This window comes from Zalophus californianus, chromosome 11 (assembly GCF_009762305.2).
Source record: "Zalophus californianus isolate mZalCal1 chromosome 11, mZalCal1.pri.v2, whole genome shotgun sequence".
Classification (NCBI taxonomy): domain Eukaryota; kingdom Metazoa; phylum Chordata; class Mammalia; order Carnivora; family Otariidae; genus Zalophus; species Zalophus californianus.
In genome coordinates this window covers 21,692,106-21,716,808 of record NC_045605.1, presented here as the reverse complement: position 1 = coordinate 21,716,808, position 24,703 = coordinate 21,692,106, and the positions used below count along the sequence as shown (strand labels likewise).

At 40.1% G+C, this 24,703-nt stretch overlaps 1 protein-coding gene across 12 annotated transcripts in view; it reads left to right on the top strand.

Moving 5' to 3' along the window:
- Positions 1-24,703, top strand: part of CDON (cell adhesion associated, oncogene regulated) — a 98,348-nt gene that overhangs the window by 14,894 nt on the left and 58,751 nt on the right. For 7 of the 12 annotated variants that reach the window (XR_003517590.1, XR_003517588.1, XR_003517589.1 and 4 more), the window contains exons 1-4: positions 1,715-1,849; positions 20,283-20,410; positions 22,088-22,360; positions 23,830-23,976. Coding sequence is in view for 7 of the 12 variants with exons in the window: in XM_027580812.2 (XP_027436613.1) it covers positions 20,332-20,410; positions 22,088-22,360; positions 23,830-23,976 (499 nt within the window). In the remaining 5 variants the exon portion in view is untranslated. Of the gene's footprint in view, positions 1-1,662; positions 1,850-20,282; positions 20,411-22,087; positions 22,361-23,829; positions 23,977-24,703 lie in introns of those variants that run through there. The other 5 variants (XM_027580811.2, XM_027580808.2, XM_027580810.2 and 2 more) reach the window with 3 other exon arrangements.

The window sequence follows — 24,703 nt, the reverse complement described above, 5'->3', positions numbered from 1 at the left end:
AGTAATGTTTGTAGTGATACTGAACGTGTTTGCAGGAGAAAACATCATGCCACAACTGCAAATGCACAGACTTAAAATATTCCTTCTGGGACCTGTAACGTAGAGGATAAAGCTTGATTGTATTGCATTTATAGTGTTCTTAGGGTAGTGGTCTTGGTGGCTATGGAGGTAGGTAGCATTTATAGAATTCTTTTAACTGTTTTGATTTGGGGGACTGTGAATCTTGTGTTTGAAACTATAATTCTTGTCCTATTTCCCACCCCCACTCTCAGCTCAGATCTGTAGGGATGTGCGTGATCAAGGAAATTAGCTGTGTGAGTAGTTAACAGTGTCTTAACTGAGATGATAATGGCTTGTATTTTGCTAAAAAGGGGTTAGGGCTCAAACTTGGATAATGTATGACTTTTTCAAAGGGAAAAATTCCTGTAAACTAATGTTGATTAAATTATTTTTATTACTAATCTCTTAAGTATATACAAAATAAACTAGATGCAAAATTCTTAGAAAACTAAAATTTACAAAATAAATACATAACCACAAAACCAATATAACTGAAACATTTAAAATCCTTAAAATTTTTTTTAGATTATCAGTATTGTTTAATAGTAGAAAGATTCTTATGCTTATTTTATACTTCACTTGCCCATTTGATTTGGCTCTTTTGAAGCACAATTAATATTATTTTTCTTTTTTTAATAACGACCTTGTTTTTACCGGCCCAATATTTTGTGGACAGTCACTTTCAAAGTGCACTGTTATGTATAGTACTGAGAACTTTCAAACCCATGGAATGAAATGTATGGGTGTATTAATACTTACTGTTGATGAACCAGAGTAATATGCGAGCTTTGTAATAAGTGGTTTCATGATGTTTATAAGGCTGTTTGCTACGTCACATGCTTTTCAAGTTTGTCACACAGCTGCCATGAGCTAGAAGATAATTCACATCTGCTTTTCTTCTTACCGATTCCAAAACTTCCCTTGTCCCCCTGTATTCTGTAACATCACTTGACCTTCACATGTCATGGACCACAATCCAAAAACACAAATGCCGATTGGGCACTGATATCTTGTGTCCTGTCTTCCTTGTCTGGCCGATGACCCATAATAAGCCTACGGTAACTGAGATACAGCAGCACAGAAACAGTGAAATTTATAAAAAAATAATTTTCATGCCTCCAACAACCCATCTGCAGATTAAAATGGAGAAAGAGAGCTATAAGAATTCTTCTTCAATGAGAAGTGGCTATGGATTCACAGTGAAGTCAGTGGACATAAAAACAGATTGTACTCAAGGTCTTTTATTCAAGAAGCTGTGTATAGAAAGGGGTAAGCGTAGGCCTGGGATTGCCCTGGGTTCAAATGTTACCCTGGCCATTTATTAGCTGTAGAATCTTGGGCAGGCTATCAGAGCTTTCTTCTTTACTGTTAACCTCATTTGTAAAATGGAAATAATACCTATCTTTAGGATTGTTGTGAAGATCGCTAATAATACACATAAAATCTTTTGCCTATAAACTTAATAAATGGTAGTTGTTGTTATTCTTTGGAATAATTAATCTCATAAGACGGATGTTTGGTAAGATGTACAAATAGATGTATTTCCACACAAACCAATTATTCCCTGCCTAGTGGAAGCAAGAGGCAAGGGTGGGGTGGAGTATCAGAATTATTTGGCAAGGTTTTGCAGCATGAAAAAGAAGAGCCCCTCCTGCTTATATCATTTCCAAGGGACCCACCATTACCCCTGGCATTGGAACATTGCTCTCCGGTGCTGGGGCAGAAGGATGACAGATCTACTGACTGAAACATTTGAGTCTTTCTCTGGTAACTCTGATTTAAATACTTGGTACGATCTTTTAAAATCCTAATTTTATAAGTACTTATAAAGATGAACTTATGTATTTATACAAATAAATTAGCAAATTGATTTGTCTGATATTGACAGGGAGTGTTTAATCCACCTCATGTGTATGTATAAATTAGCATTGTGGCATTTGGCTTGAAAAATGTGCTTGTTTTCCTTAGATATTTATTTACCAAATTCAGGACTTTTAAAAAGTATTACTAAGAGGTGGGACAGATTGACTTATCTGATAGTTTTTTTGGGGGGGGGGCAGCAAAGCAAGGTTTATTGAGCGACAGCAAAATGATAGCACAAAGCTCCCAAGGAGGGAGGGGACCCAAGAGGGTTGCCCTTGATAGTTTTAAGGACATTTATAAAACTATTTGTGGTGTGACCCAGTTAACTTGGCCAATACTCTTTAAGTATATTTGAAATTCCTCGAGAGTTGTCTTTTAAATTTAATAATGCTTTATGTGGTAGGATTTTATTTACATGATTTTGACCTTACAAAAATTCACATCACATTGTGGGAAACATGACTATGTACAGTAAAAACCCTGATATTTTAGTCTGTAATGCCAATCTCTGGCATAAGTCTATGAAGAGTCTATTGTGTTAGCTACAAATCCTTATAACAATCCTAAAAGCAGAGACTTCCGTTTACCCGCTGTTGGTCCTATGCCTTTAGAACATTCAAGATCATGATGAATGCTTTGCAGACCCCCTACTGGGTCATTTCTGTGTGTGAGCAAAGTAAGAGTGATTTTGGTGTTGTATATAGTGTCCTTTTCTCTTCAGGTTTAAAAGGACTTTTTGATAACATCTGTTATTTAACTCTTCTTTTTTGCCTGTGGCTTTTTGGTAATGCTGGGTCATGCACTTTGTTAGTCATTTGGCTCAAGTACCTATTAAATTATATAGCACAAAGCTATCAGTTATTGATTTAAAAATTTACATAATAAAACATAAGTAAATAGGGGAGTTTACTTCCATGGAAAACCAAATAAACTCAGTAAACAGGTCATAGACCATTAGTGTTGATTCTCTTAAACTGCTGCTTAGTAATGAGAGACCATTCTCATTATCTCTTTTGGCTTACTAGAAATGTTTTAAAGCATATTACGTTAGTTTTTTGTGAAATAACTTCGTAATTCCCAGGGAACGTTGCTGGGTTTCTCTCAATGTACATTTATTCCTTTGTCGACATTTATTAAGCACTCATTTTGTGCAAGAAACTTCCCAGGTGTTGGGTAGACAGTGGTGAACAAAATAGACATGGTTCGTTTCCTTCATGGAACTGACAAACTAGTGGTTAATCCAGGTCTGGTGGGATTTTTTTTGCATTTATGTGACCAGTAAATATCTTGTCTCATTCTTTTTTCCCCACTGTATGAAGAGTCAGATGAACCCAAATTCTGCACTTTCTGTTCAAGGACTCCTCCTTGGCTGTAATTTTGACCCAGGGGAAGTCAGACTAAAATGAAAATCACACCCATTCCTGAAGGAGGAAAAAAGTTTTAAAGCATCAAGTTTTAGAGTGGTGTGTGGGGAGAGTCATGCGAATTTTTTTCGTTGAATGTAGGGGTGTGTGTGTCAGTTTCCTGCCTCTGAAATACCAATTTCCCGGCAAGGTCTACGAGTTTGGCCTATGTTGGAGGGGAGTGTTACTACTGAAGAGTAGGGATGGCAGTCTGGGACCAGTTGGGTATCTCTGAGTGGCAGAAACCTGTCAATACCCAGAAGATTAAAAATGCTGCTTTAGGGACATTTGTTGGTTGACAGTTTACGATGAAAAGCTACAGGATGTCTGTGTTTAAATGGTCCATTAGGGGGCGCATGATTTAGCCTATTTTGAAACCGAATGTATTGAGCTGTTATGATATATATGTGTAATATATTTTAACATATAATTATCTAATTGTGTATAATATATGACACATGATAATGTATAATATATGCATATATATGTATCCAAATGTATAATATGTATTACGTATCTTATATAATATTAAACATACTGATTTAAGACAGTGAAAACTTAGGTCTATTCATTAGTTGTTTCTCAACATTGATCTTCAAAGCAGCATGGTTTATAATGAAGATTTTATATTTGGAGTAAAATGAGGAACAACCGACCAAAAGACATGCGGCAATTGCTTCCTAAAGCCAAATTTATTCTGAAAGTGTTTTGCCTATTTGTAATGAGACAGTGACAGCAGATGACCGTTTTTTATTTTTATTTTTTTAAAGTATTCTTACTTGGCAAATTGTTGGCAAGCTTACGTGGGACATGCAGGTGCTTTGCTTTATTTTTCAGTATTCCTGCTTATTGACATCCAGATGTCTGGGGACCGCTGCTGTAGATTAAATCTAGCAAATTCTCAGTATGCAGTTGTCCATCCTGGGATATGGCTTCTTCGCGGTTTCTCATGCTAGCTCTTTGTCCATCTGTGAGATTTATGTCCAAGTGTTGATGATGCATCATTATCAAGAAGCGTTTGCTTCCTTGCCACAGCCTTAAGTTGGCTTTTGATCCTTCTCCAGCAGAAATGGAAATGCCTCACTTAGTGTTAAGTGCACCTTCATTGTTCCCTGTGCTGAGGTCAGGAGGCAAGCACCTAAAAAGTCTCTTCATATAAAGGCAGCTTTTTAGATGTTTTATTAGTACTGCTGTTGGTTATTTTAATTAGTAGTATGTTTTATGTGCGCCCTGAGGCTGTTCAAGCAAAGAATGTAATTCAAATAAACAAAATAATATCTGATGTTTTGGAACACCCACACCTGCCATCTGGGCCTTTACTCTTAAGGTATACTTACTTAGGTTGGTAGGGAAGCTAGGAAGAGAAAAAGGAGATGATTATGTAGCATTATGAAAGGTTTTAAATGTAAATTCTTGGAAAGCTTGATAACCAAGTTTTTAGCTTGGTAATGCCATTTTCTTCATAAGCAGTGGTTCCTTTTTTAAGATAAATACTGAGTTTTCACAAGAAGACCTATCTTTTCCATTGTTTTGCATGTTGCTCACGTTTTTTACCTGCCTTTCTAACCATTTTCGGGGTCCTGTGAGTACCTGAGAGATAATTTGACTGTAAAATAGTGGATGACGCTTTCACAATGCAAGAAAGTTTGCTAGGGTAATTTCTCCAGTTTTTTTTTTTTTTTTTTTAACTTGGATATAAAGTAAAGGGGCCACCTCTCCAAGTTTTTACAATGAAATCGTAAACTAGTCTCTGACTTTTTTTTTTCTTTTCAACTTGGCTTTTTTTTGAGTTAACACAAATACTCTCTTTTCTGTTTGCAAACTGAAGTGAACTATATGCTTTTGACTTAATTTTGAGAGCTGAAATTGTGTTGATTTTGGATGCCTTTGCTGGATTTTCCCACCATTCCCTCTTTCATTAGGTACAGTCCTTTTTGGAGTTTGCCAAAGATGAGGCAAAACTTGTGTAAGAGGTGCACCTGAGCTTTTACGTTTTTTTTTTTTCGCCTAAACACAGCACTTGTAAAATGTTTGTCATAAAGCTGGAAAAAATTATGGAGTTTTTTTCCCTCCCTTAGAGACAGAACCTCAGCCACACTAAATTAGTAAATGTTCTACCTGACTGACATTCTCTAAGAAAAAGAAATATATCCGTTTAGGCCACTAACTTATTTTTTTAAAAATATATTTAACATATATTTAATTATTAAAATATATTTAGACATTTTATAACATTTAAAAAAATCTGTTTTTAAAATGAGGGCTCCTGCCATTTTTTGAAACTTTTTTATGCCTCAAAAATGGTTTTAAATGCTCTTGTTTGTACGTAATCCAAGAGTTAAGGATGTCAGAGACTTAGGAAATGAGATCATGGTGTCTCTATTGTCTTATTCTACTCTTATCACCCCCCACCCTTCTTTTTTTCCCCAGTTACCTTGAATATAAGTACACACTACACTTTCTTTGTTTAAATGGGAAACTGCTTTTTTGTGTTTTTAGGCTGCAGATTCCAACCGCGCCCACAATCTGGCTTAGAAAGTGGGTCTAATAAAATTTCAGAATATTAAGCTAAGGATACAACCCACGGCACTCTTTTTTCCCCCCAGAGATTTTATTTATTTATTTGACAGGGAGAGAGAGGGAGAGAGCACAAGCAGGGGGAGCAGCAGAGGGAGAGGGAGAAGCAGGCTCCCCACTGAGCAGGGAGCCTGATGTGGGGCTCAATCTCAGGACGCCGGGATCATGATCTGAGCTGAAGGCAGACGCTTACCCGACTGAGCCACCCAGGCGCCCCACCCCACAGCGCTCTTAAAATTCCAAGACCCACAATCATTATGTCATTATAGAAAGAATGAAGCTGTAATGCTCCTGTAAATCTCACCAAAAAAACATAAGAAAACAAGACACAAACCTCCTCATGTTGTTCATAGAAGCCAGTGATGACAGGTCTTTCCAAGAAGAGTCCGGCTATGAGGGTATATAAATGTAGCAACATACAAAATGTATTCTACAGATGGAAGGTGTGACTAGTATACATAGGAAACGTTGAGTATAGTGTAATCTAAAAAATTTTAAGAAATATGCCAGAACTTATATATCTAAGTCAGAGTCTGTCAGCTGTGTATTCAATCTCACATTGCTGTTACTGTGCCAAGAAATTTGGAGCTCTTTGAGAATTATCTTTACTGGTTATAGCAATGTAAGAAAATTCTTGGTGTTCTTAATTTGTTGGGAAATAGCCATTAATGAATAAATTGGTTGATAATGTTGGAGTTAAGACACTGTAGTGTTGGGGGCGCCTGGGTGGCTCAGTTGGTTAAGCATGTGGCTCAGTCGGTTAAGCGTCTGCCTTCGGCTCAGGTCATGATCTCGGGGTCCTGGGATCAAGCCCTGCGTCAGGCTCCCTGCTCAGAGGGGAGTCTGCTTCTCCCTTCCCCCCTGCTTGTGTTCTCTCTCTCTCAAATAAATAAATTTTAAAAATCTTAAAAAAAGCAACTGTGGTGTTAAAAATCAGTTGTAATCATAACATAGTAAGGATGATTTTTATACCTGGTTTATACATTTATAGTAAAAATAAAGGATTTTCAGAGAAGTTATGCACAGAGGAGTTATCAGTGGAATAAGTTTTTGTGTCTTCCAAGTTGGGCCAGTCTGCCCTTGTGTTTTCCCCAGTAGTGTATCTAGTGCGTGTGTGCGTGTGTGCGTGTGTGCGTGTGTGTGTGTCAGCGTGTCCTTGAATGGTCTTGACCATCCTGTTTACTGTTGCCTCATGTAATGTCAAAAAGCAGTCACTGTTGTTTGCTACATACACAGTTTAGCAGAGTTGTTCTTGCAGGCTTTGCTTCATTTCTGGGAGACAGGCTGAACCTAATGCTAAAGCTGCTTCTTCAGCTCTCCCAGTTGGATTAAAATGACCTGTGATATTGTGCTGTGTTTGCAAAGATACCGTGATCTTAATTGATTTTTCTATTTTCTAGTTCATCGGGGCATTGTATCCTGATCATTTCTTTGATTCTAACTGCCTAGCAAAGTTTTCTGGGTTGCAGGTTTTCTTCCTGCAGGCCAGTGTGTATTTTTACATATCTAGAGACTTAACAGTCCATTTGAGGTGATTAGGTACTGACTACATAGTAATCTGTGATGGGCTTGTATGTCCATTTATGAATGTGCTTGAAGCGTCCCATGATCAAGGCATGGCCACTCTTCCATGGCACTAGGGCAGCTGAGATGAAGCTGTGTCTGACCTAACTCCCATCACGAGTTGAACCAAGCAGTGACACCTGAGAAATCAAGTCTTCAATGATTTTATGCAGCCATGGTTAAAGGTGGAATGAAGTCCTTGGAAACCAGGGTCACTACGTCCCAGGTCTCTAGGAAGCTTCCAGCTCAGCAGGTAGCAGAATATAAAAGTCACCGTGATGGAAGTTCCTGTGCTCAGCCAGCATTGATTCAAGTGTATTTGCAGTGCAGATAGTTTTCTTAGGTTTCTCATTTTTTCTTGTTTTGCTTTTTCCTAAATGTTTGACTGTATACATTAGAATCCATTTCATGACAATGAGTTTCTCCTTGAGGTTTTATTTCCTTGTTATTAAAATGAAATCTAAACTGAACCCCAGGAGGGTGAGTCTTTTGGAACATCCAGGGAGAAATTTGTTTCATTTGGTAACGTCTCAGCAATGCTCTGGACATAATAACAACTATATTAAATTTATTACCTAACACTTATCTAGAGCCCCTTTTTAAATGTTTTCATTTTCCTCCTCATCCTTCATCAAAAAAAAGGTTAGCCAAATGTCTGTCTGGACCTTTATAAGATCAGTCTGTTCAAGTTTAACTAGTTCTTAGCAAACTTAAAAAACTTCGGCTCTTACCTAGCTTTTGTTTCGTGGTTACCAAAAAACCCTGTTATTTCCCCCCCCCCCCACCCTGTGAAGCCAATGCCAGTGGCAACCTTGAAAAATCTACTGAGTGTTGATCTGCAGCAAGTGCTGACTCTTAGGTGCCTGCAAAGTAATCCTCTTGAAACTTGCTGTATTTTATCTTTTTAATATTCTCTGCCAAGTCACTTTGTAGAATTTCGCTGTTTGTCCGCAGCTGTGTTTTAAAAATATTCGTAATGTGCCCATACAGCTCACAGTAGATGCCAGAATTATCTTATCTCCATGATTTTTGGTTTCCTGTGTTCTAGAAGCAGGAAGAAATAGTCTCTTTGAAAGACAGTGGAACAGGAACACTTGACTTTTTTTTTTTTTTAAACACACAAATACTGTGAATAGAACCTAACTGCGCACTTAGACCCCTTCTCTTTTGGTGTGTAATTAAGACCACACTGCCTCCTCCAGCCCCTCACTGTTGCCCCTTTCTGCTGGTGATTTCTGACCTCAGTGACCTTTCCTGGGGTCAGTCCTAGGCCCTTTTCATTGTGTTGGAGCCCAAGTGGCTCATGTGGAGTTGATTATCTCTTTGCTCATTTGGCCTTTTTGGTGCCATAACTGGAAGTCACTTCCATTTTCTTCCTCTCCTTCTGACGGTCCACAGTGAAAGGAAATGCTTCTGCAGCAGCAGGATCAGTGTGTATGCCTGGCTGACTCGATGGAGACTCGGGGGATGGGGTGGGGGGAGGGTTGTGAGGTCTGGAGGTGTGCACAGTTTTAAGGAGTCGCTCTGAGTGAGGGTGCTATCGTTATGTACTCATCAAATGGGCCCTCTGAAGAGCTGTGTTTCATGTGGAGGGGTCTGAGTTCTGGTTGAGGAGAGACTGCTACACGTTCCTGATGGGGACCTGGCTGTTTGATGTCCTACAGCCCTACATTTAGAAGATTTATATGTTGCTCCCACTGCCTCCCAGCTCCTTGGCCGGTCAGGGCATGCTTGCGTCCTTGTCAGTTGCACATGACTGACTGCTTTAAGGCATTCTTTCATTTCTGAACGAAGCAGAATCACCCCTGTAGGGTAACACGCTGACAATTAGATGGTGTCTTTGTTGCAAGTGGACTCATGATGGCACTTGGCAGCTTTTCCTCACCCTCCTCCCGCCCCTACCCACTCCTCCAGTGAAATCACTGAAAGGTGTGTGGCAGTTACTATTCTCAGTTTTTTGAGGCCCCATGTGTACATGCGGATCAAAGGCTCAAGTGATCCCGGAGGAGTCAACGGTTAAGGAATGGGTCTGGTTACCCTAAGCTGGGTGTTACACACAACCGATGAATTACTGAACTCTCCATCTGAAACCAATGATGTCCTCTATGTTGGCTAATTGAATTTAAATTAAAAAAAAAAAAAAACGGAGATGCGTATGAAACTCAGTGACATTTTGAAACTCATTTTTAGGAAATCTGAGGGTTCCTCCCTAGTTCATCCCCCTTTTCTTTTTCTTTTAAAAGTTTTTATTAATGGTGTTGGTCACGTGGATTATTTCAAAAGAGGCGTTGCTACGCCTTCCAATGCGGTGGATTTTTTTTTTTTTTTTTTTTTTTGGATTCTCCCCTCCTGAAAAGGGAGCAACAGTTTCGTCTGTTACTGTCCCCTCAAATCTCTGAGGCACTTCAGGCTTCTTTCTGCTTGCCTCCTCTGTCTTCGAGTTCCACTTACGGCCAACTCAGCTCATTTTCTCTGCGCCTTAAGGGACATGCTCTGCATTCCCTGCTGCCATCAGAACAGCGATAACAAGCCATGGAAAGCCCCCCTGCCTCTCATGTATTTCCTGTACTTAGTGCACGTCCCACACTCACTTGTCCAAGTAGAAATCTGGACAGCAGCCTTGTTCCTTTATTTAAGGTCAGAGCAGTGGGGAAACAGAAGTGGATGGTGATATATTCCAAAGACGTCTAAGAGATTGTTTCTTTCCCAGTCCAGATCATTCACTATCCAAGTCCTATCAGTGCCTCCTTTTAATAACACCTGGTAAATATGTCCATGTCTTTAAAATTTTTTTTAATCTTTTAAGTCTGTTCCCTACTATTTCTCTAGTACAGGCCCCCATCTTCCTTCCCCAGGGCCTCCTAACCTCCATTCCTCTCCTCAGCCATACTCCACATGGCAGCATAAATGATTTTTTCAAAGGCACAAGTCAGATCTTGTCCCTTGCCTGCTTAAAAGCCATTAATACTCCCCTCTCAGGATAAAAGCCAAATACCCTGACCTGATTTATATTGTTCTGTGTGCTGTAGCTTCTACTCCCCTATGCCGCCTTACCCCCCTCCCCTTATTTTCCTCCTCCTACTCGGCTCTGCAGCCATACTTCCTTTCTCCTTCTAATTCTGTGCACATGTAGTTCCTTCTCTTTGGAGCACCATCTCCCCTTGCTGTTTCTCCCTCCCTTCCTCCCTCCTGACCCCCAGACTCATCCATTCAGATTCGCCTGATCCTTGTTTCCATGAGAAGTCTCCTTCAGCCTTCTAAGTCCAGGTGAAGTGAGCCTTCTGTTTCCGGTAGCACTTCTGCTTTATTCTGTGGCTCACCCATCCCCCCTCCCTTAACTACTTTAATTCTTTTTTTTTTTTTTTTAAAGATTTATTTATTTATTTGAGAGAGCGAGAATGAGAGAGAGTACACGAGAGGGGTGAGGGCCAGAGGGAGAAGCAGGCTCCTCGCCGAGCAGGGAGCCCGATGTGGGACTCGATCCCGGGACTCCAGGATCATGACCTGAGCCGAAGGCAGTTGCTTAACCAACTGAGCCACCCAGGCGCCCCAACTACTTTAATTCTTGATAGCCTTTATTTCCTAAAAGCGTTGCCTCTTAGTGAAAACCATTTCCATTGATTTTGATGGGGAAAAGTCATGATGTATTCCATCCTGATCCAATAGCCACAGTCTTTACAGAGAGAAAAACAAGTAAACTGAGCAATAAAAACAAATTTCTAAACAAGCAAACAAACAAGTTGTATAGGTGATAAACAGTATTTTGAAAGTAAATACAGAATGTTCTTAAATACAGTGCAGTGGAGTTACTGTGCTCAACCAAGGAAGAGAAGACTTGAGGCTGGTGGCTGGTGAAGGAGGGCCGTGAGGACGTCCTCCTCCCAAGATGGTAGAGAGGCAGGAAAATCGACGTTCAGACAGCAGGTCCTTTTAAGGAGTGATCTGCATTCACGTGGAACTGAATCACAGCGTTGCAGCACAGAAAAACACCTGATGGCAAAATCAGGTCAAACAGGGGAGTGCTCCCCAACTCATAGAAATGGTGCACACAGAGCAGAGAGTTTAGCAGAAAACGCTCCCCTTCCTCCCACTCACTTGGCATCTCTACACAGAGCACAATGTTCACGCAAATACAGCAGGCCATTCCAATTCTCCTAGATGAGACTTTCTGACTAAAAACCATGGGGTTGTGGAAACCAGTGGGTGTATCTTTGCCCGAAGCTGTAATATCAAAGTACTGCGTTTTCGTTTCTGATTGGAAAAGTTGTGGTGCCAAATAAAGAGAAGCCGTCCAAAAAGTGGAATGACTACAGGGGCCCTTGTGGCAAAAAGACTAGTCATTCTGTTAGGTGAGTGTGTGCTTGGGTGGCTTTGCTAGTTGTCACTTCCCTCACCTGAGCACGAGCCACAGGGAGGCAGACATCCTGTCTGTGGCTGAGTTCCCAGCAGAGCCTGATGCATACAAGATAGCTTCCTCTGAATATATTTCACGCTCCTGTTGGGGTGATGACACTTTATTCCAAAGCTAATCATGTTCACGCCCTCTTTTCTCAATTAGACTGCAGTATCGTTTAGTTCAGGAATTATGCCTACCTCATCTTCCTTAATCTCTGTACCCCCTCATGGGTTCTTGCCCAAAGTAGATGCGCTGTGTATGGAATTAATGGACTGAGTATTTTCTAGAAAAAGTAGGGTTCTTTGAGAAGTCCATGCAGGAAACAATTTAGCTTCTTAGCTAAATTATTCAAATATTCAGAATAAAGAAAACTTTTAGAGATTTATAATTCGATGTGATTAAAGTCAAGGTAGCTCAATGAGTTAAAAAAAAAAAGCGTATGTTTGACTTCCCTCATTGAAATTGTGCTGAATTAATCTTGAGAGCACTTATTCAAAAATTTTTAAGTAGACATGTTCTATTTTTTTTTTTTAAAAAGGATGTTGCAGTCTTTTTTTTTTTTAATGATTTTATTTATCTATTCATGAGCGACAGAGGTGGGGAGAGAGAGAGAGAGAGAGAGAGAGAAGCAGAGGGAGAAGCAGGCTCCCAAGGAGCAGGGAGCCCGATGCGGGACTCGATCCCAGGACCCTGGGATCATGACCTGAGCCGAAGGCAGACGCTTAACCATCTGAGCCACCCAGGCGCCCAACACATGTTCTATTTTTTCTTTTGTTTAGTTACTGCAGAAGACTCATTTTTTATTTTATTTTTTATTTTATTTTATTTTAAGATTTTATTTATTTGAGAGAGAGAGAATGAGAGCCAGAGAACACGAGAGGGAAGAGGGCCAGAGGGAGAAGCAGACTCCCTGCTGAGCAGGGAGCCCGATGCGGGACTCGATCCCGGGACTCCAGGATCATGACCTGAGCCGAAGGCAGTCGCTTAACCAACTGAGCCACCCAGGTGCCCAGAAGACTCATTTTTTAAATCAACAGGAGAAGTAGCATGTTATGGAATAGATTATTTGAAAATAAAGGCCAACCTTTTGTTTTTAAAGAAGGAAATTACTGTGTGTCATGCAGAATAAGATGGTTTTCAAAAAGGAAACTTTGAAGAATTTTCTGTTTTGAAGACCTACATGGATCCCAAGCGGAGTTTTTGTTCACAGATTAATCACAGTTATTCCCTAAACCTGAAAGAAAACTATAAGAAAGTTTGATATGGGTGTCTAGGGAGGAGGGTAATTCAGAGAGACAGCTTTGATCATCCTTAGGAAAGCAAATGCATTGCTTCAAAAACAAAGGAATCAAATCTAGAAATTCAGGAAAGACTTTTCCCAAAGGATTATTCTGGCAGCATGTTGAAAAGAGGTTATAAAAGCATCAAGTTCACAACCTGAACAATAAGTTAAGTAAATGTTAGGGAAGTATTTCCTTTCTTATTCTAAGACTAGGCATACCTTTAGCTTGCTTTTGCCAACAGAAACGCTGCTAAGCCTGGGCTGGCATAAAAGTACGGTATGTTATATAAGACAAATTGCCTTCTACATAGATGTGAGGGAGAGCTTAAAGGAAGCCCTGTAACTTGGGACATATACCAGTCATCTTTAGGGACATTAGGCTAGCATTCAGGGAGCAGTACTCATCCAGTGCAAAAGTGGGGAGCCCTCCAGGGATTTTTATAGCTTGGAGGAAAGAGTTGTCCCCTGATTTGTAGCTTTAATAGGGTACTACGCTTAGCCGTTCTGTTTTGTTTTTGGGTTTTTGTACCCTATAGTCTTTTCCCTGGAGAGATGGTACTATCAGGTGCTTTCTTGGGACCATCTTCTCACTTAAATCAGCCATGCAGAACTGCAGTGAAAATAATAGAATTGTGTTGGCCATTAACTTCCTCTGAAGATAGGAAGCAGGTAGAAGAACTTCCTCATGGTCCTGTTAATTTCTTATGAGACCAGTGATTTGGGTAAGCCTCAAGAGTTCTGATTTTCACACTGGGAATTGATCATGTCTTTGCTCAAGTCCAGTAGTAAGGCAAGAACAAACCCAATTTAAAATCCAGTGCCTAGAGTTATTTTATTACCTCTAGTAGTTTAGGGAAGTAGAGGTGTTTAAATGCGTTATGGACAAGGGGCACCTGGGTGGCTCAGTTGGTTAAGCGCCTGCCTTTGGCTCAGGTCATGATCCCAGGGTCCTGGGATTAAGCCCCACATCAGGCTCCCTGCTCAGCAAGAAAAGCAGTAGGGAAGGGAGAATAAAGTTTTGGAAGTGAATGGTAATTTACTATTTTGAATGCCAGCAAATATTGCCGAAAAGTGTCTGTCAGCAGTTTTCGCATACAAATTTATTTTTAGAGAAATGCATGTTATAAATTAAAATCACCCAGTATAACAACAGTGACCCTGCATCCTACTTTACAATAAATTTTGGGTGAAAAGCAGGGATTTTTATGTCCATGGTGTTTTTTGTAATTGAAAGTTTAGAGATTAACAAGGGTTAATAAATGTGGTCCACATTCCTTTTACCTTTTTTTGTAGTTCCTTTTTTAAAAAAATCTTTATTTATTTGAGAGAGAGTGTGTGTGTGGTGGGCAGGGGAGGGAAGGGGCAGAGGGAGAGAGAGAGAGAATCTCAAGTAGGGCTCCGTGCTGAGGAGCACCAGGAGATCGGGACCTGAGCTAAAACCAAGATCAGATGCTTAACCTACTGAGCCACTCAGATGGGCTCCCTTTGTTGTAGTTACTGTTATGTAAATTTAGAAGATTGTTTTTAAAAGTCCCTAATAGATTAAACAGTGAATGTTGCTCTGTGCCTTATCAAATATCTTAATTAATTGCTCAAATTCGTGTGTGACATCCATGCTTTGCTCACCACAGGGTAAGGATGCAAACCATACTTTGGTGACTGCGTGTCTGCCCTCCACTATGCTGATGGTGACTTTTGGGCATAGGGTTGTACATTATTGCCTTTTTTGGGGGGAAAACTACTTGACAGTATATACGTTAAGAGTATTAAAAATGTTTGTACTGGGGCTCCTGGGTGGCTCAGTTGGTTAAGCGTCTAACTCTTGGTTTCGACTCAGGTTGTAATCCCAGGGTCCTGAGATCAAACCCCATGTTGGGCTCCGTGCTCAGCAGGGAGTCTGCTTCTCTCTCTCTTTCTCCTTCTAAAATAAACAAATAAGATATTTTAAAAAGTTTGTGCTCTTGGCTCAGTAATTCTACTTTAAAAAAATCTATCCTAAAGACGTAAGTAGAAAGAGTGGTTAAAGATTTATGGACAAAGATATTCATAACAGCATTATCTGTAATAGCAAGACAAATATACATGGCTACACCACCCATATAAAAAATGTAGCCTAATTACCCAAAAGGAAGTGGCTAAGTAAATTAAAGTACATCTATTCAATAAAATATCTATAGCTGTTATAGATTGTGTTTATGAATTATTTAATGAGCAAAAATCATTAGAGAAAAGATGAATAAAGCAGGATTTAAAACTATATTGCATATATGTTATAGTCTTAGTTATGTACATATACACATATGAAAAGGATTAGAAGGAAATGCATCAAAATATTGATGTGTTATGTTTAGGTGGTAGAATTCTGTTTACTTGCTTTTGTTCTGTGCTAAATGTGTAGGGGTTTTTTTTTTCAATGAATATTTGTGGAAACTTCGTTAAGAGTTTTCTACTTGTAAAAGTAACATTGTAGAATATGTGAAGAAAACTTGAGCATTTTTTTTAAAAAATATCATCTGGGGGCGCCTGGGTGACTCAGTTGGTTAAGCGACTGCCTTTGGCTCAGGTCATGATCCGGGAGTCCCGGGATCGAGTCCCGTATCCGGCTCCCTGCTCAGCAGGGAGTCTGCTTCTCCCTCTCACCCTCCCTCTTCTCATGCTCTCTCTCTCTCAAATAAATAAATAAAATCTTTAAAAAAATTACAAAATAAAATATCATCTGGTATGATAACCACATTGGGTGCTTTATTTTATTTTATTTATTTTTAAGCATTTTATTTATTTATTTGATAGAGAGAGACACAGCAAGAGAGGGAACACTAGCAGAAGGAGTGGGAGAGGGAGAAGCAGGCTTCCCGCTGAGCGGGGAGTCCGATGCGGGACCTGATCCCAGGACCCTGGGACCATGACCTGAGCCGAAGGCAGACACTTAACGACCGAGCCACCCAGGCACCCTATTTTATTTTTTTAAAGAATTTTTTATTTATTCATTTGAGATAGAGCAGGAGCAGTGGGGAGAGGCAAAGGGAGAGGGAGAAGCAGGCTTCCTGCCGAGCAGGGATCCTGATGTGGGGCTCGATCCCAGGACCCTGGGATCATGACCTGAGCCGAAGGCAGATGCTTAACCATCTGAGCCACCCAGGCGCCCCACATTAGGTGCTTAAAAAAAAAAAAAAAGATTTATTTGTCAGAGAGAGAGAGAGCACAAGCAGGAGGAGTGGGAGAGGGAGAAGCAGGCTTCCAGCCGAGCAGGGAGCCTGACGTGGGACTCGATCCCCGGACTCTGGGATCATGACCTGAGCCGAAGGCGGATGCTCAACTGCCTGAGCCACCCAGGTGTCCCTAAAAAATTTTTTAAATGAGAAAAACACTGAAGTTTAAAACATGACATTGTGATTTAAATCATTTGTTTCTTCCATCTGATATGATTTAGATCAGAATTGTTTTTAATTTTTGCATAAAAATATTTGGATGATATGTGTGCTAGAACAGAGGTCAGACAGCCTTTGGCAGTTATGATCCTACCGTGGACCTTTTCTCTGCTGCCCACTGTTTCCAGATCAGAAGAGGGGATAAGAGGAGGATGGGTTAGCAATTTCTATGCAGAGGAAATTAAGGCTGTTGTCTCTCTTGCCAAGGTAAATTTCTGTAGGTAAGAAAAGTAAAATACATGTTAAGGCTACTGGCCTGTTTCTAAGAGGAGAGCAGGAGCCTCGTTCAGTTGCAGTAAACTTGGCCAAACAAACAAAATTGTCCATTTGCTAAAGTAATGCAGGGAAAATACATAAATATTTACATTATATGTAAATATAAATATAGTTGTTTTCCAATAACTTCTTAGTTCAATAACAGTAACGCTAATATTAAGAGTTTACTTTTTTTTTTGGACAAAGATAGTAAGTGACATAGCGTTAAACAGTTTTCCAGCAGTGCTAATGGCTGTATTCTGCTTTATACGTCATCTCGCTTTCCTTGTGGTCAGCAGTGTTTATTTGTGAGATCGGACCTAGGTTACAGATATTGGTGGCTGTCGAATGTAATTTCAAGCTACCTGACTCCTAATGCAATAGAATCCAGGTCCTTGTTCTCGTCATCATAGTTCTTTAACAAACACAGCAAGCTTTCCTTGGGTAAGTATAAACGAAGTCAACAAATATTTACGTTATGGTTGTAAGTTCTTCCCAGCCTCCAAAATCAACTGTCAGCCTGCTGCAAGGAACCTAAGAGAAAGATAGAATTCATAAAGGATGGTCCTGTGGGATCATTTAGGTAGCAATCATGAGCTGTGAAGTTTTCAAGGACAGCTGTAAAGTAACTCGGCGGATCATGTGCTAGGGTTAAAGTTGACTCTGGTATTTGTTTCACTGCTTTTTAATAAATAAATAGCTGAGGAAAGATTTGGCAAAAGGAAGAACGCCCCTCGTCCTCATTCTCCAGGACAGTGGCTCCTGTTAACAAGTTATTTGGATGTTTACTTTGCCTTGACTGCTTACCAGGGATGTGTCAGTCCTTGCCCTTGAACCAAGTGAGAATTCAAATAAACCAAAAAACGTTTTCACATAGCTGGCCTCTTCTGCCAGTGAGTTGTACCAAAATATCCTCTCCCACTTTTTAAAAGAGGTCAGCAAGAAAAAACTTAAAAGGCAGTCCATGATCTGATGATCTGTGATCTAGATAAACTTGAGTTGGCAACTCAGATTTTGGAGTGCATGGCATAGAGAAGGGAACAGATACCGGGAGACATTCTTTGAATTAATTAGAAGCCATATTTAAGGTGCCTTGCTTTGTATTTCTACCCAGTTTTATCAGTGGTTAGAATTAACCTTTGCATAAGTGAATATACACATAAAATTCCCATTTCTAAAATGTCATTCATCTAGCTCTTTCGTTACATTTTGTCATATTCCGTAGTCGTAGGAATTCTGTGGCCAACGCTGGCCAAGTAGGAATTTGGGGGAGAATTTGCAGACATAATAACCACTCTTTGGATCCCTAGCCTAGCAGGGTGCCTGGCATATAGTAGGCACTTATTATGTTCTTGCTGATTTTAAAAATCATGTGTATGAGTGAATAAATGAAGGAATACAAAATATAGCTAGAATATGCCAAATTCATGTGAGATGACAGGTCTCATTAAATACTACTCTTTAAGGTACTTCTGGAAATTATATTATTAAGGTATTCCTTTCATTTTGAAAAATGTCTCTTCAGTGCCTGTTTTCGGCTAGGTATTAGAATTTCCCACGTTAAATATGAGATTGTTCTTGCCTTCAAGGAGGACATAGTTATGTAACCAGATACATTGCAGAACAGAGTGATGAGTGCAGTGGTAGATGTGTGTCCCGGGGTGGAGGAAGCATAGAGGAGGAATGAACCATATCTGGAGGATGGCATGGACAGTGTTAATTGTAGTAATTTTATTTATCATGTTTGTCGTCCATTCCCACTAGAATAGAAGGGGTATGTTTTTGCCTGTGTCACTTATTCCTATTTATATATTTTTAAATTGTTCTCTCCTCAGCTTCTTGAATGGTACCTGGCATGTAATAAGCTTTCCATAAGCATTTGTCGCATGAATGAATGATTTTTGATAGATAATGCAAAATCCCTCCAAAAAGAATTTACCAATTATATTTCCACCAACAGTAGACGATCGCGATTTCTACCCACATCCTTTACCAGTGCTGGGTTTTGTGACACTTTTTTTAAGCTTTAGCTAAATGTGCTAGGCTGTCTCTACATTAAAGAAACACAAAAAGGATCCTTCCCTTGACTGCTGTGTGTCTCCAGCAATTCTCCCTATTTTTCCACTGCCCTTTTGTAGCAAAGCCCTAGAAGGGATTTTCTGTGCTTTCTTCATTTCCTCCCTTCCCATTCTGTCCTGAACCTACCATCAGATGCTAGTCCCCGCTCCATCGAAACCACTCTTGTCAGTATCACCTGTGCTTTATCGCGCCTTCACGGTGCTGTCTCGCCTTACTGTGTTTCTCAGCAGTGTTCGCAATAGTTGCTCACGCTTTCCTTCTAGAAATGTTTTTTTCTGTTTTTCTCCCTGGACACAACATTCTCCTGGATTTCTTCCTATTTCATTGGCTACTTATTCTTTGTCTCCCTCACTGCTTCCTTCTCTGTTTGGTCTCTAGAGGTTGATGTATCCCAAGGCTCCTGCCTGGTCTCTCCTTTCCTCTGTCATACTTTCCTTAGAGCTCATCTAGTGCTGGGGCTTTAATAGGTCTGATGTCTGTACTTCTGACATCTATATTTCCAGCTCTGGCTTCTCCACACAGCTCCAGATCCCTATATGCAGCTGTTGACTTGACAATAGTACTGGGATGCCTCATGGGTATCTCAGACTTACCTTCCCAAAACGAAACCCTTCAATCCATCTCCCCCTTGCTGGTCTTCTCCATTTCAGTAAACAGAGTTATTATGGATTCTGTTACACCAAAAACTAAGAGTTATCCTTGACACATCTTTTGATCATACTCTAGCCAAGTCTTCAGCAAATTCTGTTGGTTCTACCTTTAGAATATATTCTGAGTCCAGTTACTATTTACCACCTCCACAGTTGACTCACTGGTCTGACCCTTCATGTGCTCATCTCTCTCCTGAGTGATTACATTACCTCCTACTTGGTCTCCCTCTTCCCTTCCTGCCACCGGTCCGTCTAGTCTCACTACAGTGGTCTTTGGGTCTACAAAAAGCACTGAAATAGTGTCTGACACATACTAAGCACTATGTAAATGTTACCATTTTGTTGTTTTGGTTACTGTTTCTATTTTAGGGCGGTAAAGGGGGTGTGCATTTTGGTGGTGTTGAGTTTCAGATGCTTGTAAAATGTACAAACAAAGGCACTAAAGGCAGTTGAATCAAATATTCATGTAAAGTGATTGATTCTGTATAATGGGAGGACTGCCTTGGAAGGATGAGCAAAACTTCCAACATTAACTTAGTGTCTAGAGATTAGTTTATGAATTGGGGAGATATGGATCATCAAGTACCTTGTATTTGCCACACTCTTAACAGAGATTTCAAAATAGATGGTAGCCATTGTGTTCACAACTGGGACGATTGAGATACGAGATCTCAGCTGTTTTGGGGGTTTAGATGATCTTTCTTTCTTTTTCTGGACGTCTTTTAGTGAGACAAAGCCCGGAAGTCTGTCCTGCCTGCTTCTGTAATCTGGCGCTATGCATCCAGCTCCTTGGCCCTTACAGACACTGCTGTATGTTGTTACTCTTACGATTCTGTGGCCTTCTGTGAATTCAGGTAAGAGTTGAAGAATGGTTGTGGTTTTGTTTTTTTTAAGTTTAAAATTTTAATTCCAGTAACATACAGTGCTATATTAATTTCAGGAGTATAATGCAGCGAGTCAGCCATTCTATACATGACTCCATGCTTGGCACCATAAGTGTGCTCTTTAATCCTCAAGAATGGTCATGTCTACACTCAAGCCTTTCTCTTCTTAATCCTAAAAAAAAAAAAAAAAAAAACTTCAGCTTTAAATCCTTACTGATAGTCATGGTTTCCAAAGACATTTCTAAGATTTGTTTGACCCAGCTGAATGATTTAAAAACTGACTCATTCAGCAATTTCAGGATTTCTTGGTAGTGTTTTGGGCATTGGCAGGCCTTCCTAGCATTGTCCTTATAATTTATTCCTCTTGTTGCCTTAAAAACAAATATCGTCCTATCATGTTCTTTTCAATAAGAGGATATGTTACAAAAGTCTGAATTTGGAAATTATAACAGGAATAAGATGCTGACTCCATACCACTGAAGAAATTTTAGAATCAGCATGTATTAGTACTCAGCTTGGAGAGAACTTGGTTCAAATCCCAGATCTGCCACTTTCTCACATGACCTTGTCTACGTTTTTCTCTACCTCTGTTACTGACAAGCTTAAAAGCATTGATTGTCAGCTGCGTATATAAGCCCGCACCCAGTGCACAGCCCACGTGTGTTTCTTTAATTTTAGATTCGTGTACAGATTCCTATAGAAGTAATATAGAAATACAAGTGATGTTTATTCATTAAGTAATATTTATTATTTCTGTTAAGAATACTGTATAACTTTTTGTAAGCCAAAAAGCTGATCAGCTGGTTTTATTTCTGTTTTTGTTTTGCTGAACAACCACCTCAGGTTTTAGTCAAGAGAGGCACGTCCCTCATATTTCTGACGAAATATCCTGAGAAAGTAGGGTTAGCGATCTATTGAATTTTTTTTCTTTGAAGTAGTTTATTCCCCCAGATTAACAGTATTCTTGTCCCCCCCTCACCCTTTTGGGTGGAGGAGGGTGATCTGTTTTGATCCGTTAGTGCGAGAACCCACCCTGCCCCCCAAGTTGCTGAGGAAATGATGTCACAAATGAAACTAAACACCAAATAAAATTTTAAAATTGACACTCTACGTAGCCTTACATCCAAAAAAGGATAGACTTTGTATTTCAGCATGACTGAACATTGTTTTATATTAAAGGGAAGTAGTAAGACTGTAGCCATTATTTATAGAATAACTTAGTCTTAAATTCTTGGTGATTTATGAGAGAATTCTTTTTATTTTGCAAGTTGTCTTCACTTTTCCAGATTCTTAACTTGCATTTCTTAGAAGGTACTTCATGAAAAGAGCCATTTGCCATTTCTCACTTACAGAATTTGTAGGTTGTCTGATTTATATCAGAAGGTTTCTCATCTCTTCTACCCTAATCATTAAGTCCTAGGTTAACGTATTGCCCTTTTTTCCTTCCAAAAACGGGCGTATAAAAATGTTGCTAGAACTTTTACAAGCATTAAGAACGGTAAGAGGCATGATGAAATAAGGGCTTGCCTGTAGTTATATAGATTTCAGATGAAATGTATTCATTATACTCTTCTTTCTCTCTCCCCTTATCTCCTTTCTCTCCCCCCCCCCCCCGCCCATTGGCGCGTGGGGAATGTTTCCTTGTAGACTTGGCACCTTATTTTGTTTCTGAGCCACTGTCTGCCATCCAGAAACTTGGTGGACCCGTAGTACTACATTGTTCTGCTAAACCTGTGACCGCTCATATCTCATGGTTGCATAATGGAAAACAATTGGATAGAAACATGGAACAGATTGAGATTCATCAGGGGACTTTGACTATTCTGTCTCTTAATCCCTCCCTTTCGGGTTCCTACCAGTGCGTAGCCAATAGTAGCATCGGTGCCGTGGTCAGCGGCCCTGCAACAGTCTCCACTGCTGGTGAGTTGAATTTTGTCTCTGATATCTGTGCTTTTTCCTGGAATTACTGTTAGTACTTGCATTGCTCAACAGAGGGAAGAGCATGGGCTCTGGAGTAAACACACAGGCATTCTCATCCCAGCCTTGACTCTTGGGGGAAATATACTTGAACCTCTGTGAGCCTAGCCTCGTGTCTCCATCTATAACAGGGGCACGGAAACAACTTTTCCATAGTTAGGACCGTTTTCTAATGCGAACTCTGAATTCCTTTGTGAATATTTAAAAGTCCTTAACATCGGGGCGCCTGGGTGGCTCAGTCGTTAAGCGCCTGCCTTTGGCTCAGGTCATGATCCCAGGGTCCTGGGATCGAGCCCCGCATCGGGCTTCCTGCTCAGTGGGAAGCCTGCTTCTCCCTCTCCCACTCCCCCTGCTTGTGTTCCCTCTCTGTCTGTGTCTTTCTGTCAAATAAATAAATAAAATCTTAAAAAAAAATAATAAAAGTCCTTAACATCAACAGCAACAAAAAAGCTGTTGTCTCCTTAGACACTTAGTTGTTTCATGCCGTCCTTTATCTTTCATATCTAACTGTCTTATTTGTTTTGATTACTGAATGATTTTAATTTATGTGATTGAAACCAGGCTAACGAAGCAGGAAAAAAAATAATTGACCGTAGAGAAAGGAATGTTGAGTATTGAACTTATGGAAAATCTGGATGTGGTGGTTTTCTCAGTAGGTTTGAGCCATCTGCCTTTCAAATGGTGAGGGCTTCCAGTAATGGAAAATGTCTTTGTTAGGGCACCCCTATTTACAGAACAAATCTGGATTCCCCAGGAGTCGTGAGTTTGTCATAACTGAGAAGAGTAAATGTTTTTGTAAAGCTATGACCCATGGACAGCTTCAGGACACGCACTGGAAGGCTGAATTCCTAGTGGCAGGCGGCCGAAGGCTTTCAGCCTTGGAGATAATAAAGCGGCTCCATCTGTAGTGAACTGGAAGTAGTAGTGAGAGGAACTGAGAGAGAAACGATACACTGCTTGGGTTTTCGATGTCCTAGGTTCGTTCCCATGAACCATTTTATTGCAATGTGAGTAGCTACCCACAGAATAAAGATGCGTAAGGAAAGTGTGTTTTGATGAGGGACTGGATTTGAAAAGGGTTTATCCTGACAGAATGGGAAGGACTATATTTTTATAGTTTTTAAGGTGTTTTTAAGATGCTGATGTTTTTAAGAGCTGCTTGCTTTTCTTGTAGTCTCCTGGAAGCAGTGACCTCTGGAAAAGGGTGCCATGACTTAGCTCTAGCGCTCAACCATGCACCCCTACCCCATCTACTTTCTGAGATAAAAAATATCACGCCACTCTGTGAACTGGGATCAGTTGTTACCAATGGTCATTTTGCCCATGTGGCTTCTGGCTTTAAATTTCCTTTGGGAAAGAGAGTTCAAGTTTGCATTTATTTATTTATCTACTTATTTACTTATTTCTTTTAGTTCTTGGTGATTTTGGTTCAGCAACAAAGCACGTTATTACAGCAGAAGAAAAAAGTACTGGTTTCATTGGCTGCAAGGTACCAGATAGTAACCCCAAGGCTGAGGTGCGCTATAAAATCCGGGGAAAGTGGCTGAAACATTCCACAGGTGAGACTTTTTACAAAAAAAAAAAAAAAAAAACAAAACCAGTGACACCCACGGAACAAATGTCCTTCACCTACTTTTGAGCTCTGTATGCTAGTGACTGTGGATACCAAAAAAATGCGTAAGTCTCAGAAGTCAAGCGGAGACAAGGACAAACGGCTACATTGTAGATGTGATTACAACCCCACATTCCCTCCTCCATTCCGGTCTCCACTCGGATATTTTTTCTTCTGAGAAGACCTCCCTCACGGCCCCATCTAAAATAATATGTCCTGTTGCTCTCTGTCCCCTTTACTTGGCCTTTTTTTTTTTTTTTTTAATTTTCATGGCATGGTGTTATACATGTTTTTGTTTGCTAGTATCTTATTTACCCCTTTCTCTGCCACCCCCATTTCTCACGCTGGAATGCTGGCTGCATGAGTGCGGGGCTTTTGTTTGCTTTCTTGATTGGTGTAGCACCTGTGGCTGGGCCCTCGCTGGCAGGATTTGTTGAGGAAAAAAATGAATAGATAGACATAAATGGACACTGGGGGGCTCAGTGCTGTAGGTGGAAGTTTGCTCAAGACGGTAGCTACGGTCATTGTATCTTTTCCTAAATATGCTTGTGTTTTCAGTGTTCTCAACAAATGATCTGTTGTCAGATGTTTCTGCTGGGTTTGATTTTTGTTCCTCTAGTATTGTTGACTTCTTTTTTCCCCTGCCTCGACTTTCCCTTTCTTTCACTTAATAC